The sequence below is a fragment of the Colossoma macropomum genome, unplaced genomic scaffold (assembly GCF_904425465.1).
Source record: "Colossoma macropomum unplaced genomic scaffold, Colossoma_macropomum, whole genome shotgun sequence".
Taxonomy (NCBI): Eukaryota; Metazoa; Chordata; class Actinopteri; order Characiformes; family Serrasalmidae; genus Colossoma; species Colossoma macropomum.
Genome location: NW_023494806.1, coordinates 18,242,804 through 18,263,941, shown reverse-complemented (window position 1 = coordinate 18,263,941; position 21,138 = coordinate 18,242,804). Strand labels below are relative to the sequence as shown.

General features: G+C 38.9%; 1 protein-coding gene across 2 annotated transcripts in view; it reads left to right on the top strand.

Annotated features, from left to right (window-relative positions):
* coro1ca (coronin, actin binding protein, 1Ca) overlaps positions 1-21,138 on the top strand; it is a 68,386-nt gene that overhangs the window by 29,086 nt on the left and 18,162 nt on the right. For both annotated transcript variants that reach the window (XM_036597933.1, XM_036597932.1), the window contains exon 3: positions 20,480-20,602. In XM_036597933.1, coding sequence (XP_036453826.1) covers positions 20,480-20,602 — 123 coding nt within the window. The remainder of the gene's footprint in view (positions 1-20,479; positions 20,603-21,138) is intronic.

Here is a 21,138-nt window from a genome sequence, read left to right as displayed (position 1 = left end):
TGTATCTCAATATTTTGGCACACACACACAGTGCGCTTGTAGTACCACATTTAAAAATTGCTATCAAAAACTATACATACAATGATGTGTAATATACTGCTCTGCACTAAATCCAGTTAAACAGGACAGATGTTCTACTTTTAATGAAACATGCAGTTGGTCAGTGTTCTTTAAGTTCTGACAAAATCCGCCGTATATGTTCTTTATCACCACAATAAAATTGATTAGAATAATGATAAAATATTGTTATATTGCTCATCTCTACATAAGCATTTGCGTATCCAGTTCCAAAAAAGTTGGAATCGTAGGTAAAATGCAAATGAAACAGAAAACGGTTCTTTATGAATTTACTTTGAGCTGCGATTTTAAAAAAAAACAGTACAATGTCTAGACATTTAATGTTTTATTTTATTAGCTTCATTGTTTTTTTTTTTTTTTTTAAATATATACTCACTCTAAAGCTGATGCTTACAACATGTTCCAAAAAAGTTTGGATGAGGGTATTTTAGTCATGGTCTTTTATGAGCAAGGATGGGTTGAGGCTCACAATTTCACCATCAGCAAATAAAACCCAGCAGTTCTAAATATAATGTTCTTCAGCCAGGGATTGCATGAATTTTAGGCATTTCACCCTTTACAGTCCACAGTATCAACAGATTCAAGGAATCTAGAGAAATCTCTACATGTGCGTAAAGGAAAAGGGAGAAAACTTTAAAACAGGCATTCTTCTGTGATTAGTATCACTGCATGGGAATACTTTGAAAAAATGTTGTCAATAAACACCACAGTCGCTGCATCCACAAATGCAAGTAAAGATTGTAACATTTCATTGGCTCCATATGTCAATAGTGACCAGCTTCTCTGGGCTCAAGCTCATCTTAGTGCGTCAATAGTGACCAGCTTCTCTGCGCTCAAGCTCATCTTAGTGGACTGATGCACACTGGAAATGTGTATTGTGCTCTGATGAGTCCACCTAACAGATTGTTTGTTTATGGAAAAAAATGGGTGGTGTTCTCCAGGCCAAAGAAGTAAAGGACCACCTGGATTGTTACCAGCGTAAAGTTCCAAAGCCAGGGTCTGTTATGGTACTTGCACATCTACAGAAGCACCTTTAACACTTTATTAGCATTTCACATACTGTCCCAAGTTTTTTAGAACTGGGGTTGTATAACTTAGAAATTAGGAGTCACATTACAGAGAAATGTACCATCGGTTCATAGAAGATTACACAAAGTCAAATGCATAAAATGCAGGAATTTTAACACTGTAGCCCACCGCCACTTAAACGTTACTTCTAAAAGCTACCTCACTTATTTATCGCACAAGTTGGTTGCATGAACCCTGCTTGATGCCTGAGGCATTGCTTTATGAGAAGCTTTTTGGCCTAAAATATATAATTTATTTTATTTTTTTAAATCAATTCATTGCCAAAAGGTACATGCAGGATTTAAAAAAAGAAGTTACTTGTTCAGACTTATCACCCTCGTACCATTTATCAGCATTATGGTTTCTTTTTAAGCACTGATAGTATCCATTATATTTTGAGAAACTTGTTTGCTCAGAAAAGTAGTACTGATAGCAACATATCATATTGCTTATCCCTAATGTTAATGTGGTGCGGGGTTTTTCTGTTGGGGTATTTTTTTTTGTTTTTTTCTTTTGGCCTGGCTTTCTGCTACCCCTGACTCTCGCCATCTCTACTGCACGTTCTCTAAGCACATGCACACTCGCTTTCCCATTCCCTCACCCCTCAGTGTGTCTGAGCAGCTGTCTCTACCCCATCTGGCCACGCTGTCCCATTCCCTCCAGCCTGTCTGCTGGACCTCAGGGGAGGTTTTTTGTCCTTGTGTGCATCCAGGCCCTGCCCAGGCCTTTGTCTGCTGAGAGCTCCCCTGAGGTTCTCCAGAAACTCTCTGGGAGCTCATGCCTGTGCCCCCTGCAAGCTCTGCCGCTGTAAGCCTCAGTCATGGCTTTAGAGATGACTGTCTAAAGTATTCAAGCAGACTTGCTTTGCTTTGTTTTTATTTTTCCCAGTAACAAGGAAGCTAGCCAAGCGTCCGGATGGTGGTAGTTGTGGAATGGTTCGCTGAGCCCCAGTCATCTCTGTTTGTACAGAAAGTCACACATTGAACGCTTCTGTACTTCTGATATTTAATCAGCCTTTACAGAGCAGCTAAAACTGTAGTCGGAAGTTAAAACATGGCCTGTCAGCTGATAGCTAGCTCTGTTTTAGCAAAAAGAATAGAATAAGCAGTGTTTTCTGAAGGGATGAGCTGCCTTTTTGTCTAAACTGCATGGGTATCTTATATTCATTTGTTATCAGAATTGTTCAAGGGCTAAAGCACAAGTCTTCTCATGTATACGGGTATCTTAAGAAAATATAGTTTGTGGGATTTTTTTGTTTTTTGTTTTGTTTTTTTATTTTTATCTTCTCAGTTTGTGTGTTGTGTGGCCGCCACCCTCACAAAGTTTTAAGTCACTGAAAACAAAGCTTTTGGAAAATACTTTGTGAGGTGAAAATACGTTAAAACACTTCTGCAGTTTTTAATGCATAATTATTCTTTATTTGCTGAATTTGGCATACTTAAAAAAAATAATATTCTTTGCAAAAGTGATAGGACATCATTGTTTTGTTAAGCAGCTTGTGCACTAAAATTTACAGAAAAATGCAGTTTGTTTCCTGTAGAGCATGTAACTTATTTTCATTTATAAAATTAACAAAACATGTAATCTGATGAGGGTTTTAAATTTTTTACGTATTTGATAGAGCAATGTACAATAGGAGAAATAACCCTTGTACTTTGATATATGTAATAATACGTAGAACCGATTAATAGATTTTGGAAATCATTCGTTTGTTTCAGCCCTATGAAAATTCCTTCTCTTCTATTTACAAACTCAAATGTGCCTTCAAATGAACCACATGAATCCACAGTTTTGATAGAATGCACTACTAAGTGAGGCATTACGTGTAAAATTGGCATTTTTTGTTCTTGATGGGTTAAATCACTTAAGCTGAGCTACATAAAGCACTAATTTGTTACTAAACATTTTGCCAGCGTGAAGCTGTTTCTCACAGAGATATTCTTGGCTGTTTTTTGGCCTAGGGCTAAGCCTTACATCACCACACTGCACTACTAGTGTTGGTCCTTGTAGGCTGTGCCTGGCTGTAGTCATTTTCTCAATCAGCAGCATATGCCTACCCAGCGGTGCCTTTCCAGGGGGATTCTAGGCTCGGACATGCCTGCTTTTGTGAGTGTCTGCGTTTTCCTATTTGCGTGGGAGGCTGACTGGCATGACTCAGCTGCCGATTGTTTTTCCCACTTTTCAAGAGTCTGAGACCATCAGTTGTCTAGTCACATGCTGCACACATGCTGCACCCCTCCTCCTCCCCCTTTTCCTCTGCCCCTCTTAATTTATCTGTTTTTTTCTGAAGCAGAATAATATATTCTGTCATTATCATATGAAAAAAAGACAGAAGATGGATCGTGGCTAACAGCAGCACCAGTCTCCACGCTCACGTTCTTGCTGTTTGTTCAAACTCTGTCCAGCCTGAATGAAGCAGTGAGGAGAAAAAACTAGAGTCTGGTCGATATATATTGTTTGGACGATAAAATCGGCTGATGTTGAGCTTTTAACATGTGAGGGAAAACTTTTAATTTCCTGAAGTTTTAATTGGTTTCATGATCTTATGCTAGTCTTTAGAGACTTTCAGCCTGGCAGTTTCTCAGTTCTCAGTAACTCTGAAGTCGTAAAGTTGAACACAAAAACATCATGGTTAAGATTACGAAAATGTGAAATACAACTTTTGGCATGGGGATAACATGTTACAACAAACCTTTGGTGAACAAAAAAATATTTTTCTTGTTGAATAACAAGAAAAATCAGAGCTCACTGATGAACAAAACCAATAGGAAATCTAGAAAGCTTGATGCCCCATGCTACAGTATTTATATCAATTATAAGATTTTAAGTTTCTCCTTTTTTGAGTTTAAGACTTGAAAATATTACAATGAATTGTTTCAAGACCTCCTTGCCGTATTGTTCAATACAATATTTTGTAATATTTGAAAGGCTTCACATTTTGTATATTATTGTTCTGTTTTGTGCATTTTTACAAAAAAGGAACTGTTTGATTAACTGTCAAAAGAATTGGTTGATTACTCGATCATTAATATTGATAGTGTCAGACTTATATTAGTCAGTAAAACTCTTTCACTAAAACTTGTTTTTGGCTTTTTTCTGTTATATAATGTTTACGAGTTTCGTTGGCACTTGTGTTGATTCTTCTCATACATTATCTTTTGAGCAATGTGTACTCTATCAGTAAAAACACCTAGCTTATTCATTGCTGTAGGTTTGTTTTCCGCAGTATGTAACAGCGGTGGTCTCTTTTTGAACTGGAGAAGTTAGAGGCAGGATTCCAGCATTTGCTGAGTGGAGCAGTGACCCACATAGCGACCTTGTTTGCTTCCTGCCTGACCGGCAGACGCAGAAAGAGAGGAAGAGAGAGGGACGGAAAGAGGAAGAGAGGAATAGGAAGAATGAGGCAGAGAGGGAGAGGATGAGAGAACTGGGAGAGGATGTGAGACTCCGGTTTGTGCACTGTGTCTTCCGTATATCCTGTTTTAAAACTTTACCGTACAAGAACTTGCACGTAGGTGAATATAGTGTGTGGGTGTGTATAAGTACATGAAGTCAAGAAAACCTTAATAAATATTTCTGCTAGAGAGCAAATATCGGGACGTTTTCTCTGAGCGTATATGTTAGAGTCTGACTGACATGAAAATTATCACCAATATCGAAACCTATGATAAGGAGCTAATATTGTTGATAACTAATAACCAGTACAATTTTGTGTAATCAAAAATTAAATGATTATTAAAAGACAGTTCTTTACTGATGTTTTCAGATATGATTGTCATTTCAGTCATAATTTGCAGGGCTGCTTGATACATCATATTTTTTTATCATTATCACAATAAGAATTTCCATGATAAACACATCGTTAAGAACTGTGATGGCAGAACAGATCAAATTGCCTCATACACACAACACCGGACAGACTAATGTCATATCACCGACACAAACTGTGAGAAGCTTAATGGGTGTTTCTCTGCTCTCCCACATTGATGCCCACCATGTCTTTCTCTAACTGATTTCCTCATGCTGCCGTTCCTCAGGCTTTCTCTCTGAGCACATGGACGAAATGGTCATGTCTTTTTTGCTTGTGGGTGTTTGCTTTCGATATGGGATGTTGTTTTCATTATGCTATGGTTTTTTCGAAAAGTAGTCCGGAATACCAATTTTTAGCTGTGTGCTTCATTTCGTAGTAGGCCTATATAGGCCCGTATAAGTCTACTGTGCCCTCACATGTAAAACAATTCTAAAACATACCTCAACTTGAACAAAAGACCTGCTACAATAAACTAAAGAACAAACTTCATTTATTATCATTTATTGTAGGGATGAAACGGTTATCCGTGTCACAGTAACCACAATAAAATTCTTGACGGTTAGTGTTACTGTTTCAAAATTAGTATCATTAAAACTGTGGTTGATTACCACCCTTTCATGTTAAATACTGTCCAGCATCAACCAAAGTTAGTCTGCCAGACGCAAGTGCAGCATGCGATGTGGGTTTGTTTTGTGTCAGTGGAAATGCAGTGGAAGGTGATGATGGCACTCCGAAAATGTTTTCAGCCTTCTAGGAAAGTTGTATTTTGTTTTTTCTAAGAGTGCAGAGAGAAACTTGATTGAAGATGTTCACCCTCTCTGCGTAGCGCATATCTATAGGTAGCTCCGTACATAAAACTCTAGGTAGGATGTTTTGATAGTTTAAATCTCTATTAAAGAAAACACTACTAGCTTTAAAACTATGACGCTAAGGTCAGCTTCTTATTCGCCAGCTTCGTATTTGAATTTTCCCATTCCACCTTAAACGTGCACCATGAAAATTCAAACAAGAAGCTGGAGAATGTCCTTATCAGAAAATCCCACCAGGCTTAAAAGAATAATTTTAATATTTTTTGATAGCCTAAATCGACTTAACAGACGGAAGCAGTAATGTTAAGCTGAGTCTGTACTGAATTAACATTAAGAACGCAAAACGTTTAAAACACAGAGTTACTATGCTGTACTAATGATACGCACATGCTCGGTAGGGCCGCTAGATGGATGGGATAAGTTGTACAGACACTTTTTTTTTTTTCTTTTTTCTTTTTCTTTTTCTTTAGTATTATTTTTGCCACAGCCTCAGAGCTAGCTTAATGCCCATTAAGAATGAATTCCATGTATGTTTGCATTAGCATATATTTAAAACAGAACACTGTTTAGACCACTTTATTTCCTTCTTCTCTATGGATTTTCCAGCATAACTGCGAAGTGACAATATAATTTGTACTTGTCTGAAGTTCGGTAAATAGTTGAAATGACCTGTAAATTAGCCAAAATTATACCAAGACTTCTAGAAAACATGAACAAGTACATGTAACTTTTCCCTTTGCACTTAGTGTGTGATGAATAACTCATCCTTAGCATCCTCACATGGAAATTCACACCTTCCTTACAAGCTTATTTAAGTACCTTCAGCGATGCATGGGAATGTTGGACCAGATAGCTTAACTTTTGCATTTAAAAATGCTCATTTTATCTAATTTTTGCTCATTTAATTTGTGGTTTTCAATTTAAAACTTGGTGAAATTATTTCAGTTTGTGTATCAGTACTTTTGTAACATTTTGAGCACAGCAATGCTGCAATAATATTGATAACCATGATAATTTTTGGTCAGTGTAATCATGAAATTTTCATACCATTTCATCTCTAGTTTACTGTAAATGACATTTAAAATGTTTAGGTACTTAATATGTGGGATTTTCATCACTAGTAAGGATCCCCATAAAACTAGAACCTTGTTGGGCAGTTCTGTTCATCTGTCGGTATATCAATTGGGTCCGAATATACATATTGTTAGTGCATTTATTAAAGGTTTATGCTTCTGAATAGAACTTGACTAGTATTTCTGTTGAAGAGCAAATATTGGGAAGCCATCTCACCTGCGTGCCTGTGTGTGTGTGTGTGTGTGTGTGTGTGTTTGACTGCACGTGTCATTGTCATTCCCAATCTGTATTCCAGGAGCCCCTTCCTGCTAGCTCTGCACTGGCCCTGCTCTGGAGGCTGCTGTTTGCAGATTTTACCATATATGGTCATCCTCAGCACCCCGCCTGTCAGCCTTCCAGCCTTGCTTCCTCCTGCCTCCCCATTGGCTGCGTTGCAGGACCAGTGCCCAATAGATTTTCTGATAGTGGGATAAGGGGGTGTGGAGCGAGAATTCTTCCCCCACCACCCCACCACCCCACCCCTTTTCTTTGAGTCAAGTGCCTCGCTGTATTCAGCACTAGCTCTGCCCACTCTGAATGCAGGTCAATGGGAGATGAACACTGCAAATTCTTGCGCACTCATTCAGGGGTGTGGTAATGGCGGTTTGGATTTTGCAGATGTAGGCAGTTGAACATGTGTGATCTGAATGTATGAATTGAATATGCACAGATTCCACTTACAAAATTCCTCTCATTACTTGTCTGGAGGAAAGCTGTTTGCCCCCCCCCCAAAGCCCCCCTTGTTGTTGCATTAAGATCTCCCTTGAAAAATAGGATCTGACCCCAATAAGACTGTGTGGTTCACCTGCCAGCCCTGAGCTACACTCTCATTTTCTCCTACCTGACTGGCTACTCGCATGACTCATGTAAATCAGCCTGATTTCTAATTGGTTGTCCTCAGGAGCTCCTCAGCCTTGTACCAGCTGATTGGCTGTTGCCATGGATAATGTAAAACAGCCTGAAGTCTGACTGGCTGGCTTTTGGCATGCTTGGGCTGGGGCGCAGCTGTAGCCTTCTGGGTCGACATGGACGGAAACAGGAAATGGAAATTTCCACTGCCTAGATATGATAGAAGCCTCCATGTGGAGGGTGTGCAGCTCACTTACTACTTCTGATTCCTCTGTGAAGGAATGTAGGGCACCAGACGAGACATGAGCTAATGATATTTGTCGGTGTAGAACACAATCTGAAACAGGCTGGACTGAGAATAACTACCATACATCTCCTCTTTTTGTGCTTTATTTCCATCTTCACCTCATCCTCTCTGTAGGAACACAGAATCAAATGGCCCAGGGTGAATGGTCATAAGACAGGATGTTTTTCAATTGAAATGCATTCACTACTAGCACTATTGAAAAGACTCATACACTCAGTCTGTTTGGTAGAGAATGTAGGTAACCATGTCTGAAATAGAATTTTATTTTCAGGGCAATTTTTCAGTTTTGTGTGGTAATTTTTACACAATATGTATATAAAATGTGTGTGTGTGTGTGTGTGTGTGTGTGTGTGTGTGTGTATATGTATATGGTATATGTGTATATATATATATATATATATATATATGTATATATATGTATATGTGTGTGTGTATATATATATGTATATATGTGTGTGTGTGTATATATATGTGTATATGTGTGTGTGTGTGTGTATATATATATATATATATATATATATATATATACACACACACACACATTAGGGGTGGGAATCTCTAAGCATCTCACAATTCGATTACGATTCAGAGGGCTGCGATGAACGATTATCGATACATCTCAATGCATCTTTTTTTTCTATATAGCATTTATATTTTGTCACTGTGTGAGCTCAAGTTTATTTGTCACTTGCACAACATGTCAGGACATTTATGCATTGAAATGCTTGTGGTGAAGCACAGGTAATCACTCTACAGAAAGTAAATAAGTAAAAATAAAAATACAACAAAAACCAACTGAAATATATTAAATATACACAAAATATATACAGAATGTAGAGACAATATACATTTTAAAGTGACTAAGTAACTTGGTGTTATTGTTATTTAAAGTGACTTGGTACTTTTAAAGCAAAGTATTTGTAATGATCCATAATGAATTTACTTCCAATATCTTTTTTAATAAAACAAATGAAAGTGATGTGGCAAGTGAACTAGAAGGCTCTCATTCAGTGCTCTTGTTTGGAGCACGAGAAGCTGCTGCTACTCATCTGCGATAAAATGTGCAGTGATGCGTTATTCGCATTTATAAGCACCGCAGTTGGTTTCCTGGTACGTTAAATCTGCAAAACAGTCGTAAAACAGTCGAACGTTGAGAGATATTTAACTGATCTACTTCTGAGGAAAAGTTTTCTGGCAGAGATGGGAGGAAAGCTAAAGCTTAAAGCACAGCAAAGTAAATCTGCGTTTTCGTTTATATTGTTTAGCCTATACTAGGACATCAGCACATACTGACACATACTGGACATTAAATGTTGCGGCTCCCAAGGTGGTTTGTTTTTTGTTGAAAGGACAAAATGTTAACATTTATGTTACGACTCCTGACCTAACCTGGCTTTTAATGCAGAGGGAGCCGGTCAGATTTCTCACTTATCCGGTTGTGTTTTTGTTATGTGCCGCCGCAGATTGTCCGGGCACTGCACTTCCGCACTTCCAAGTTCTGCCTTTTGCGTTCCATCAACATTGTTATAAATTAAATATTTCGAAAATCGATTTTTGACGTTTGCGATGCATCTAAGAATCGATTTTTTTTCCCGCACCCCTAATATATATATATATATATATATATATATATATATATATATATATATATATATATATATATATATATATATATACACACACACACTGAATGGACAAAAGTATTGGGACACACCTCTTAAAACCGCTACCACAGGTGTATAAAACCAAGCACCTAGCTGGACAGTCTGCCTTTACACACATTTGTGAACAAATGGGTCGTTCAAAAGAGCTCACTGATTATACTAGGATGCCACTGTTGCAGCAAGTCAGTTTGCAAGATTTCTTCCTCCTACACATTCCATGATCAACTGTGAATGAGTATTATTATAGTGAGTATTATTGAAAAGTAGAAGTGTTTAGGGCAGTGTTAATCCAGGATCACTGTTCCTCCAACAGTCTTTGCCCGAAGCCAGTCACAGTGTGAATCACATTGGTGTTTGTGCAGCCACAAACTGTTCTTGTTGGTCAAGATTCACTCCCACAGAAAAATAATTTTGACAGAATTTTTCTCATTTCTATAAACATTCTGGATTTGACTTTTTAAGAATAGTGTAGTTTTCAGTTTTGGGTTATGAGTCCTTTACCTTCCTTTATTTCTCTCACTACAGGACTCTTTATGTGCCCTTGTGTTGAACTCTTATAGAGACGCAATGTTTTCTTTTCTCGCCCCAGGACCCGGTCTCCAAGAATTTCTCGAGTTTTAATGGCCGTGTTTTCAGATCGTTAAATGTCAGGGTGACACCCCCCCCCCATTCTCGGGCTAAACTTAGCAAGCGGAATGTCGGACCATGGTGATGTCGCTCTAGTTGCTATGCAACAGGTCTAAAAGGCTTAAATTTGTCTGCTGATGTGCTGCTTCTTGACATGGTAGAAAATAACCTGTGCTGGATGCACTGATCTTTCTTTTAAAATTTGATGAAAAATTGAATTTATGCTTCTTTTAGTTTTGCAATAGGAGCTCAGATTTTAATATTAACACGCTAATGTAGCCAACAAGCAATGGAAGCTTATGCCCCACATTTTAGCATTTTACAGACCACATGCCTAAATTAGCACACGTCTCACTCAATATGTTAAGTAATCTCAAGTACGTTTTTTGGTTTCTTGTTTTCCATCAGAATGATTAAATAAAAAACAAAAAACAAAACGCTACACTGAAGCGTGTAAACACAGCAGTGCAGATCGCAAATGGCAGCTGACAAGATTCCAATATTTGTGGCTGTGTTAGTGGTCCATATCCCTCGAGGGCATAATATCTGAGTTGGAGACTAATATGAGACTACATAACAACTTGACACAGTTTGAGGCAAGTGTAATGTAAATCAGGCATACACCACATTTTTCTTAGCTTGATTTCATCTCCGATTTACCTCTTTCCACAGATATTCACGAGCTTTTAGGTCAGAAGCAACTGGTGCTTGAAATGATTCATGAGTCCTATAGTGAGAGATGGTCAGCGACATAAATTAACAACTTGTGCAGACAGTAGGCAATAAGAGAGGAAAAAAAGATGTCTGCAGAAAACAGGCAATGGAGGACTGTTTGTTAAACATTGGCAAATGTGTGATTGCTTTTAAAACTTTAAGGCACTTTCTTTATAATTTCATGCAGCAATGGCTCCAATTCAATATCAGTAAAATTAATCAGATCCAATCCTGTAACAAATCGGTCCTGAAATAGCCCCTACTGCTAATTACAGTTACTGTTAGGGATGCAATTAAACCCGGTCTGGTCATTATCTGTTGAGCATGAAGTGTTTATTGTGCTTATTACCTGTTGTCTACATTTAGCCTAATCTTTAGTACAAAAATAAAGAAGCAAACTTGAGGCTTTTTTTTATGGCTGAATGAATGAAGCGTTATAGGAGTCTTTTAATGCGGAAACAACGCACATCAGGCAAGAGTACAGCGGCCAAGTCCTTCTAAGCCGCCAGCAATGGAGTGGACACACACTGTGGTCATCCGTCAGAAGTTTTTCTTCTCTGTGTGTGTGTGTGTGTGTGTGTGTGTGTGTGTGTGTGTGTGTGTGTGTGTGTGTGTGTGTTCTCAACAGCTGATCAGTTTCTGCTGTTTTCTGTTCCAGCATGAGACTGTTTCCACACATCATTGCAGAAATCAGGATGACTGGTGTCAACAGTGTAATTAATGTACTGGATAAACTGTCATCCTGATGACCCATGCTACGGTTACAGGTCACCCCTCCTGACCTTCCTCTCAGATTTCAGAGACACATAAAACCAGACCAAACCTAAAAAGGTCAGGAAAGCTATACAGTGGCCCGAATCGAAGCTTTTAGCGCTAGATTATTAAGTGTATTTAGTATGTCTTCCGGGAATATACTCAGGGGAACGGCTGCACTACGTAGCTGTACACACACATAGATTTTCTGGAAGCTTTGGCTGTTTATTTGGTCTTAGCCGTAGTGTAGGACTGTCAGTTACTTGGGTTAAAAATTAATTGTTTAAAAACGTACCTTTTTTGATTAAAATATCACTTGCCACAGTGTAAAGCAGCATTCATACTATTGTGGCAAATGCAAGATTAAACTTCTTCAGGACTCAGGCAGCAAACCACCTAGGAACTCAGACTGTGTTTTTTTTTGAAGTCACAGTCAACTTTGTCATTCCTTCTCGCCACAGATGTGTTGAGTAAGGAACAAAATATAGTTTCTGCAGGACACGGTGCTGCGTTAAAAAAGAAGAGCAGAAGATAGTGCACGTCATAATAATTCAAGACCGACAATAAACTGTACAAACACTACAAAAAACTTTTTGTTTGTTTTCAGAGTTGTAAAGAACAGCGGCATTAAAAATGAGTGGCTGTTTTAGGATTAGGCCTGAAACGCACTTCATGCAAGCATACAAACATGGGTGCTTCGAGCTACGCATACAAGGTTTTATGTGTATTTGTGTTCAAAAATGTGTCATGATGCATTTCATAATGCAATGCAAGCGCAAGCTATATTCTGAGCATTACAGCAAGGGCCACTATAACATCAGACAAGCTTGATCAAGCGGTCTTGTACCACCAGTATGCTTTCTCAACTGCCATAGCAGACAAGCAGTTGAGCAGCTAAAGTGCCTTATGTAGACATCAACATATGATATCGCCTTTTCATTTCAACAAAACAGGTAAGGCGGCTCGCTCACCTCTGCTTGTCTATGTTTAGTTATTGAGGCTATTGGAATGACAATCTATCCTGCTCTCCCCTTTGAGTACTGTGTGTTTTAACCACCACAGTAATGTTAGAAAGCATGCAGCGTTTGAGCGTTTGCAATGCATTGACTGAACGTTGTCATTTGCGTTCACATACTTGTGTTGAGTATGTTTCTTAGGGTTCATTAGGGCCTTATGGTTAGGATATAGTCAGTTTTAGTTGTTTTGATTTGGCCTTTCATTGATTACTTGATTGGAAAATTAGATCAAAAAGATAACATGAAAATATGATGGTAATATACACACTATAGTGTGTACTTAATGTGCACTGTTTTTTCAACAGTGTGCGTGCAATGCTTTTCCCGCTCCATTTTTATAGAGAAACGTATGTTAAGTTGTGTCAGAAATCACATAATCTGTTTGATTTAGCCTTAGTGCCTTTAGAGCAAAACTAAAATGTATTGGCTGATTGAGGTAAAGGGGGGAAACTTGAATTTTCACTGAGCTATCGCTTTATGGGCACCTTAAACTAACAGTAATAAAAAAGGAATTGGGGACTGTTGAGATTGTAACAGAAGCTGCCACTGCTCTACATGAGAAATGGCTGCATCATCACATTTTCTTTACCTCTCTTCATGACTTTCAGTGATTGTGCTCCATTTAATTGGTAGGTTTAGAACGTTTGGAGGGTTGCCCTGACCTCCTTGTGGCATGTGCTTCTGTGTCTAATCCCCCCCCATAGTAATTGTATGAACACACACACACACACACACACACACACAATCACGATCTCTCACTTTCATGCTTTCTATCTCTCTCTCGAATCCAAGAAACAGTAGCCTTTTTATGTAGAGATACTTGTTTGTCCCTCAGTCTTATTTTCAGAATAATGCTGATTGGGGTCTGTGTCGCTTTATGCACCTTCCTAGACTCCAAACCAACCGTATTTCTTTCAATTCCCAGGGAACATATTGTAAAACTTAAATGTTAAAAATGTTTGTGTGATACTAAATTTGAGTGTTTTTGTATTAAGCACTGAGCAAAATTTGAATGACAAAAAACTGAGTAGAAATTTAATAAAATATAGCTTAAAACCACTGATCAGACCTATCTGAGAACTGCCTGGGCATAATGTTCTGATGAGTATGCATGACTGACATTGTTCAGTCCGAGACTCTTTCTGCTACACTAGTGTTTCCCAACCGTGGTACTGGAGGCCAACTGCCCTGTGCATTTTAGTGCTTTCCCTGTTTTAATACAACAGGTTCAGCTCTGTAAGGGTTTGTTAGTGAGCTGATTCATTGGATCAGGTGTATTGGGAACGAGGAAAACACTAAAGTGTGCAGGGCAGTGGACCTCCTGAACCAGGGTTGGGAAACACTGTGCTACACCACTGAAGCAGAACTAAACACAACAGTGTTAGTTCCGCTTGTGAAGTAAAGCAGGGAGAAATTAGTGAAATGGGCCATACACAGGTGGTGTTGTTGGTCTCTCTGTGTTCACTCACTAAAAACATTCAGATTTTATGTGGCAACGTCTTGAAAAGGGTAAGGTTCTTATTCACATATTCTGCTCTAAGATATTCAGATTCTTTTTCTGCTCTAAGTGCAGTCAGGGCATTCTGGTGCGGTTGAATGAACAGATGGACAGGCCAGCGAATGAATGGACAAATGACAGATGAGCTTGAAAGTTCTATTATGCTTTCTAGGTTGGCTTTAGCTTGGTTATTAGCTTTCACGTCATAAGTTTCTCTGATTCAAACACAGACACTGAACATAGTTTTGTCAAAACTGTGCATGGGACAAGCCACACTCAGCCTTGGGATTGTGGAGGATACTAATGGAGATTAGGCCCAGTTTACATCAAAAGATGAGATATTGGCCAAAATACACTGGCCATTTTGTAAAGATTGGAAAGTTATTCACAGGGCCTACTTTGCACATATATGTTGTTTGCCACAAGACCAAGATTAACCTACTTAGAAGGAAAACATTTATGTTCCCTGGGGCTTTAAAACAACATTGTCAGCTGTGAATTCTGTTTATATGTAGTAGCACTTTTGTAAAGCTACATCACGCTGCCCAGACATTCTTGCGTGCAAGCTCAAATTGGCATGAGTTTGTGTTTGTATACATTTGTGTGGATGCTGTTTTTTACAGCAGTACATGCTGTGTTTTAAATAGAGCTGGATTTGGTGTTTTTCCAGTGATGTCATCACCCAGCAGGCTTAGCATGTGTCCAGCAGTGGGAACCAGCGTCCACAAAGCAGCAGCATGATCCCCTGCTTACACACACGTTCTTCTTTAGCGGCCAAGCTCCTAATCACCTGCTCACGCGCTCTTTTTCATTCATTGTTTTGCAAGAGGCCAAAGGTCACGACCTGGCACACCCAGAGGGCGCTGATGTCATCAGGAAGTCAGCTGGTGGGAGCAAATCCACAGGCTTCCTTTCATTTAGCGCCCTTTGTATGAGTGTGAGAGAAAGTGGGCAAAGAAAGCACACTGGTGTAATTATTATTGGTCGTTAGGTCTGATAGAGCTGCTTGATATGGACAGAATACTAGTATTACAGTTATATTTCTGCAAAGGATTCACTGAAATTTTCCACATGGAACTGTTTTATGGTTTCAATGAGGGACATTAGACAAGCGATATATAATATCTGTTCATATATCAAGAGGAGAGGGTATGACACTCAAAAACTCACAGGTTTGGTAACACTTGAAAACGACATCTTGCTCAGTATGTAGATGTGCAAATCATTTAAACCCTATATTTAAATTGAAAATAAAACAAAATGTCGGATGTTGACACTGAAAAATCATACTGTTTTTTGAAAAATATATGCCCATTTTTAATTTGTTGCCAGCAATACTTCAAAATAGTTGGGGCAGTGGCAGGGAAGTTGTGTAATGCTAAAAAAAAAAAAACAAACAACTGATGGAACATCTCACAACTAATTAGGTAAATAGGCAGCAGGTCAATGTTAGGTTGGGTCTTTCAGAAATAAAGATGGGGAGGAGTTCCAACACTATGTGTGGAAAATAGTGCAAAAATTCAAGAATAATGGACTTGGGGATTTCAGCATTTACGGTACATAATATCACTAAAAGACTAAAAGAGAATCCAGAGAAATCGCTGTATGCAAGGGACCGAAAACCACTATTGGATAGCTGTGATCTTTGGGCCCTAAGGCGGCACTGCAGTAAAAACTGGTGGAAATTTCAGCATGAAATTCAGTAACTCTTGTGAAAGCCATTGTCTGTAAACACACTTTATGGCTGTATACACAAATGCAAATTAAAACTCCTACAATGCAAAGAAGAAACTGTAAATAAACAGGACCCAGAAATGCTGCTGCCTTTTCTGGTCCCCAGCTCATTTATGATGGACTGAGACGAAGTAGAAAAGTGTCCTGTGGTCTGATGAATCAGAATTTGAAATTCTTGTTGGAAATCGTGAACGCCGTGTCCTCCTGGCTAAAGAGGAGAGAGACCATCCAGCTTGTTATCAACGCACAGTTCAAAAGTCAGCATCTGTCATGGTATGGGGGTGCAATAGTGCACATTGCACGGGTGACTTGCCCATCTGTGAAGGCACCACTAATCCTGAACGATATATACAGGTTTTGGAGCACCATATGCTGCCATCAGGGACGGCCTTGCTTATTTCGGCATGACAATGCCAAACAACATTCTACCTGTATTACAACAGTATGGCTTCATAGTAGAAGATTCTGGGTGCTAAATTGGCCTGCCTGCAGTCCAGACCTGCCATACAATGAAGATATTGGTACATAATTTAACAAAAAAAATGACCAAAGAGGCCCTGAACTGTTGAACAGCCTAAATCCTATACCAAGCAAGAACGGAAAACATTTTACTTTCAAAACTACAGCTGTTGGTCTCCTCCCAAATGCTTACAGTATTGCTAAAAGAAGAGACAGTCCAACACAGCGTTAAACATGCTTCTGTCCCAGCTTTTTTAAATGTGTTGCTGGCGTCAAATTCAAAATGACTTTATATTAAAATAAATTAAAAATAAATTCTTGATTTCATTTGATAGACTGTCTTTGTGCTGTTTTGCGTTTACACACAAAGATATCTAAAATATCTATTATTAATAAATAAAATGGAAGTGATGTGGCAAGTGAACTAGAAGGCTCTCATTCACAGACGCTGCTGCTACTCATCTGTGATAAAATGCGTTGTTGCCCTGAAATAAGATTCAGTGGTAATGGGTGTCCACGCAGCAGGTTACAGCCGTCCTACCCGTTTTCTTTAGTGATCGTTGTAGAGAGTGTTTGTGTGGGGGGGGAGTGGTTGGATTTTCGAGACTGGACGCTGAATCTCGTCTCCAAAATGTGCAGCATAACGCAGAAGCCCTGGTTCTCAACGACTGAGAACAGACAGCAGACAGCAGGTCACATAGCACCGAAGTCTGGCCTCGCCAGTAACGAACGAAAAAACAGAGATTAAGATGAACATTTGGAAGACTTATTCGCATTTATAAGCAGCGCGGTTGGTTAAATCTGCAATGAAAGACTTTCTTTCTCTAAAAAGTTGCGAAAATTAAGTCGCTTCTCTTTCGAACGAGAAGCGAATGAGAAACGACTTCAGCCTCGTAAAACAGCCGGATGCTGAGACATTTTACAAGAAACTCTTCTAGTTTTGAAGAAACTCTTCTAGTTTTGAAGAAAAGCGGAGATGGGAGGAAAGCGGCTATTGCTAAAGCTTAAAGCAGAGCGAAGTAAATCTGCGCTCTCGTTTATGTTTTTAGCCCATACTAGGACATTAACACATACTGAAACATACTGGACATTAAATGTTGTGGCTCCCAAGGTGGTTTGACTTTGTTGAAAGGCACAATGGGTCTTCTGAACATTTGGGTTGTGACTCCTGATCTAACCTGGCTTTAATGCAGAGGGAGCCTGTCGGATTTCTCGCTCATCTGGTTGTGTTTTTGTTATGTGCCGCCAGAAACTGTCCGGGCGCTGCACTTATCCACTTCCAGTTCCGCCTTTTGCGTTCCGTCAACATTACGTTATAAATTAAATATTTAGAAAATCGATTTTTGACGTTTATGAATCGATTCAGAATCGTTCACGTCCGCATCGTGATGCATCTAAGAATCGATTTTTTTCCCGCACCCCTATTATGTACTATATATAAATTCACATTAAAAAGAGACACAAATGTTTTTCCTACAAACGTTTAAGTACTTTTACTTGCCTTACTTAAGCTTTTAATGAATTACCAGGATTGTTTTGAGTTTCCTTTAGTAAACATGGTCGTTGTTGCTAGTTCATATACATTTTTATGTGAGCACTTTGTGTTAAAACATACGTTAATACTTTTTGACTTTCACTCATGCTTCCACTTTTAATTTTGACAAAGTACTCATACTGTCACTTAAGTACAGTTTTTTCTGTACTTTTTCCATCCCTGGCTGTGCTTGCTTAAGATGCTTACAGTACAAAACATTGTCAACTCTAAAAGCCAGTGTTGGGATAATTGTTAAATGATATATTGTGCAGCATCAGTCAATGAATTATATAACTCAATTACATGAGGGAGTCAGCAAGGAGAACTGGTAGTACAGTGCTTAATTTCACACATACATGCACATATACATCAGAATGTCAATACATTTCCTAGGAGAATCTTGCATTTTCCCATGTGCAGTCACTTACACATGCCCTCCTGTAGCACTAATTTACATGGTATGGAGGAATTTGAGCATTAGCTCACTCCAGAAGAATGCCCAGTTACCCTGTGCCAGGCCCGTCATGCGGTTCTGTGATTCAAATGCTGTAAAACCCAAAGGACGAAAAAATGACGCTGAGACAAACATCCGAATTTGGCCCACACACGTTATGGTCATAAAAGGTCACACTTTATTTTCAAGCAGGCTGCCAAAGCTCTGGGTGCTTAGATTTTTTGCAGTCTGAGCTGTTTTGCTGTATTCTGAGTGGAAACTTCTCTGGGCTGTAATTTCTGAAGAGTTTTTGTCTGTCTGACTGAACAGATTCACTTCCATTTTAATCATTGTTTCAGACCATCCGAGTCTGTGTGGAGACACGCCTTTTTCATTCTGCCACTGTGTGGAGGCTACAACTTTTTATCTGACAGTAGCAGGGGTAAAAACTTGTGGTTGTGATTTTGTCACAATAAACAAATCTGCTGTTTGCCTTGCTATGATTCAGACTTTCTGGAAAATAATTGAATTAGAATGGTAGAAAACAGATGATATTCCTGTCTGAAGCAATTAGTTGAGTCAGAGGCAGCGTCGATTATATGCACAGTTTCTTGCACTTCACATACAGGGCATTCAGATGATTCATCCTGCTAAAATAAAAAAGCAGGACACGCTTCTTAAGGGTGCAGGTTAACACTTTTTGGCGAGTGGGTAAACATAAAGTGATTTGAGTGGGATTAAGCAGTGATAAACATTTCGAAATTGACTGAAAATAAATATAAATTATTATTTCACATTTAGTTTGTGTTAATCTTTGTGCCGAGTACCGCTCTGGATGTTTGAAAACAGCCAAAAACAGCTTGTCCTCCGTTGGTCACCATTGTGGAGGCGTCCTCGATATTAATTGGTACGCTGTGATGACGTATGGGGCTTGTTTTAAACTGTGAAGCGCTTTGTGCAGCCTGGAGTCCTTTTCAGTCTCTGTTCATGTTGCTCCATAGATGACAATGAAAAGGAGTGCTTCAGAGAGTTTGTCTGAACAGCTCCTTAGGCTGTGTTTACGTTAACATGTTACGTAATGTTACGTTGGCTGTGAATTTGAGGAAAAATGACATACTGAGACTGTCCCGCTTGATTAAATCAGCAGTAGAATACCTTGCTTGTTATTTTTACAATTAGTCCAGTAAGATAACCGTCAAAGCTTTTGCTAAAAATGGACGACAATAAAATCAAAACAATAAAAATAGGCTAAATTAGGGATGCACAATCATATTGGTGTCAGCAGATAATAGTTAGGTGACGTTGGGCTACTGTGGCTAAATGTTTGTAGTTTATTAATTTTACTGCGTTTGTTACCCGCTACAAATATCTGTTTAATTCTAATCCAAGTGTATTTGGTTCCAGTTTCTACATTTTTAGAAATTTTTATGAATGAACATCAGCATCAACAAATAAATATGTTAAAAATATCAAATATCCGTATCTGCCCAGAGTTCCGATTTTGGAGCAACACTGAGTGTTCACAAGATTCCATAAATCGATAAATCAGCAAGCATTTAAAACGGCCATGTGGCACTGAAATGCATGTGAATGGGTGTGTCAGTCAAACTTACTGTAAGCCAGGTAAATCTCTGCCAATTCATTAAGAACGTAAATTTTATTTAGAGAGTGTACATGTGTTCCAGCCTTAATGCACAAGCATGTGCGTGTAAGTAAACATAGACACACTAACAAAAGCTGTGCTGGTGTTCTCTCTGGTGGGGCTGAATGGCAGGAAGTGCCATTGTTGAGGAATGTGGAAAAAGGATCCTTTGCTTTTTCCATTTATCTGTCCCTTTTTTGGGTTTCTTGTGTGTTCAGATGTGTTTTCAGTGAATGTTGATTAGATCAGAAGTGTGTTATGATATGACGTTATGGTTCTTGGCTGCAGTAGTCTCTTTTCATAGAAGAAAATATCCTGTGCTAATCTGTGTTTGTTTTGTTTTTTTTTTCCTCTCTGTCCTTTCCTGCAGACGGGTCGTATAGACAAGGCCTTCCCTACGGTATGTGGACACACAGGGCCAGTGTTGGATATCGATTGGTGCCCCCACAACGACCAGGTCATTGCCAGTGGGTCGGAGGACTGCACCATCATGGTACGGTTCACCTATTACTTTAGCTCTTGCTGTTTTGTTTGTCTTCTTTAATCTTGTGTGCAATATCCAGTTCTCACATGGTAGAATAGGCATTGGAATTCTGCATTGGAACAGCAGGTTTGCCACAATTTTCAAGACTCAGTCTGTGTTCTCAATGTGCTCCACTTCAAAGCCTGTTCATTGCATAGCATAGCATAGCTTCAAACCATATTGATTGGAATGTTTTTTTAATAAAAAAAAAAAATTGAGTGGTTGTCACTCTTTCTGAATTAGAGATCAAGCCCTATTTGATGGTGTCAGTTTTGGAGTCCCATTTTTTGTCTTTTTTAATTATTTTCTTCTGTTTTTGAAACCCCTGTTTTTTCCACTTACTTTCTTTTGATGTCTTCCTTCCTTATGGACGTGGATTATCTTCTATCCGATCTCAGGAACATTTCCTGAAAAGGGGAAAGTACTTAATGGCTGTTTTGACTGGAAATGAAGTAAATGAAGTGTGCTTTCTGCTTTTGCACAGTGTTGTATCAGTGTCTTCTCTA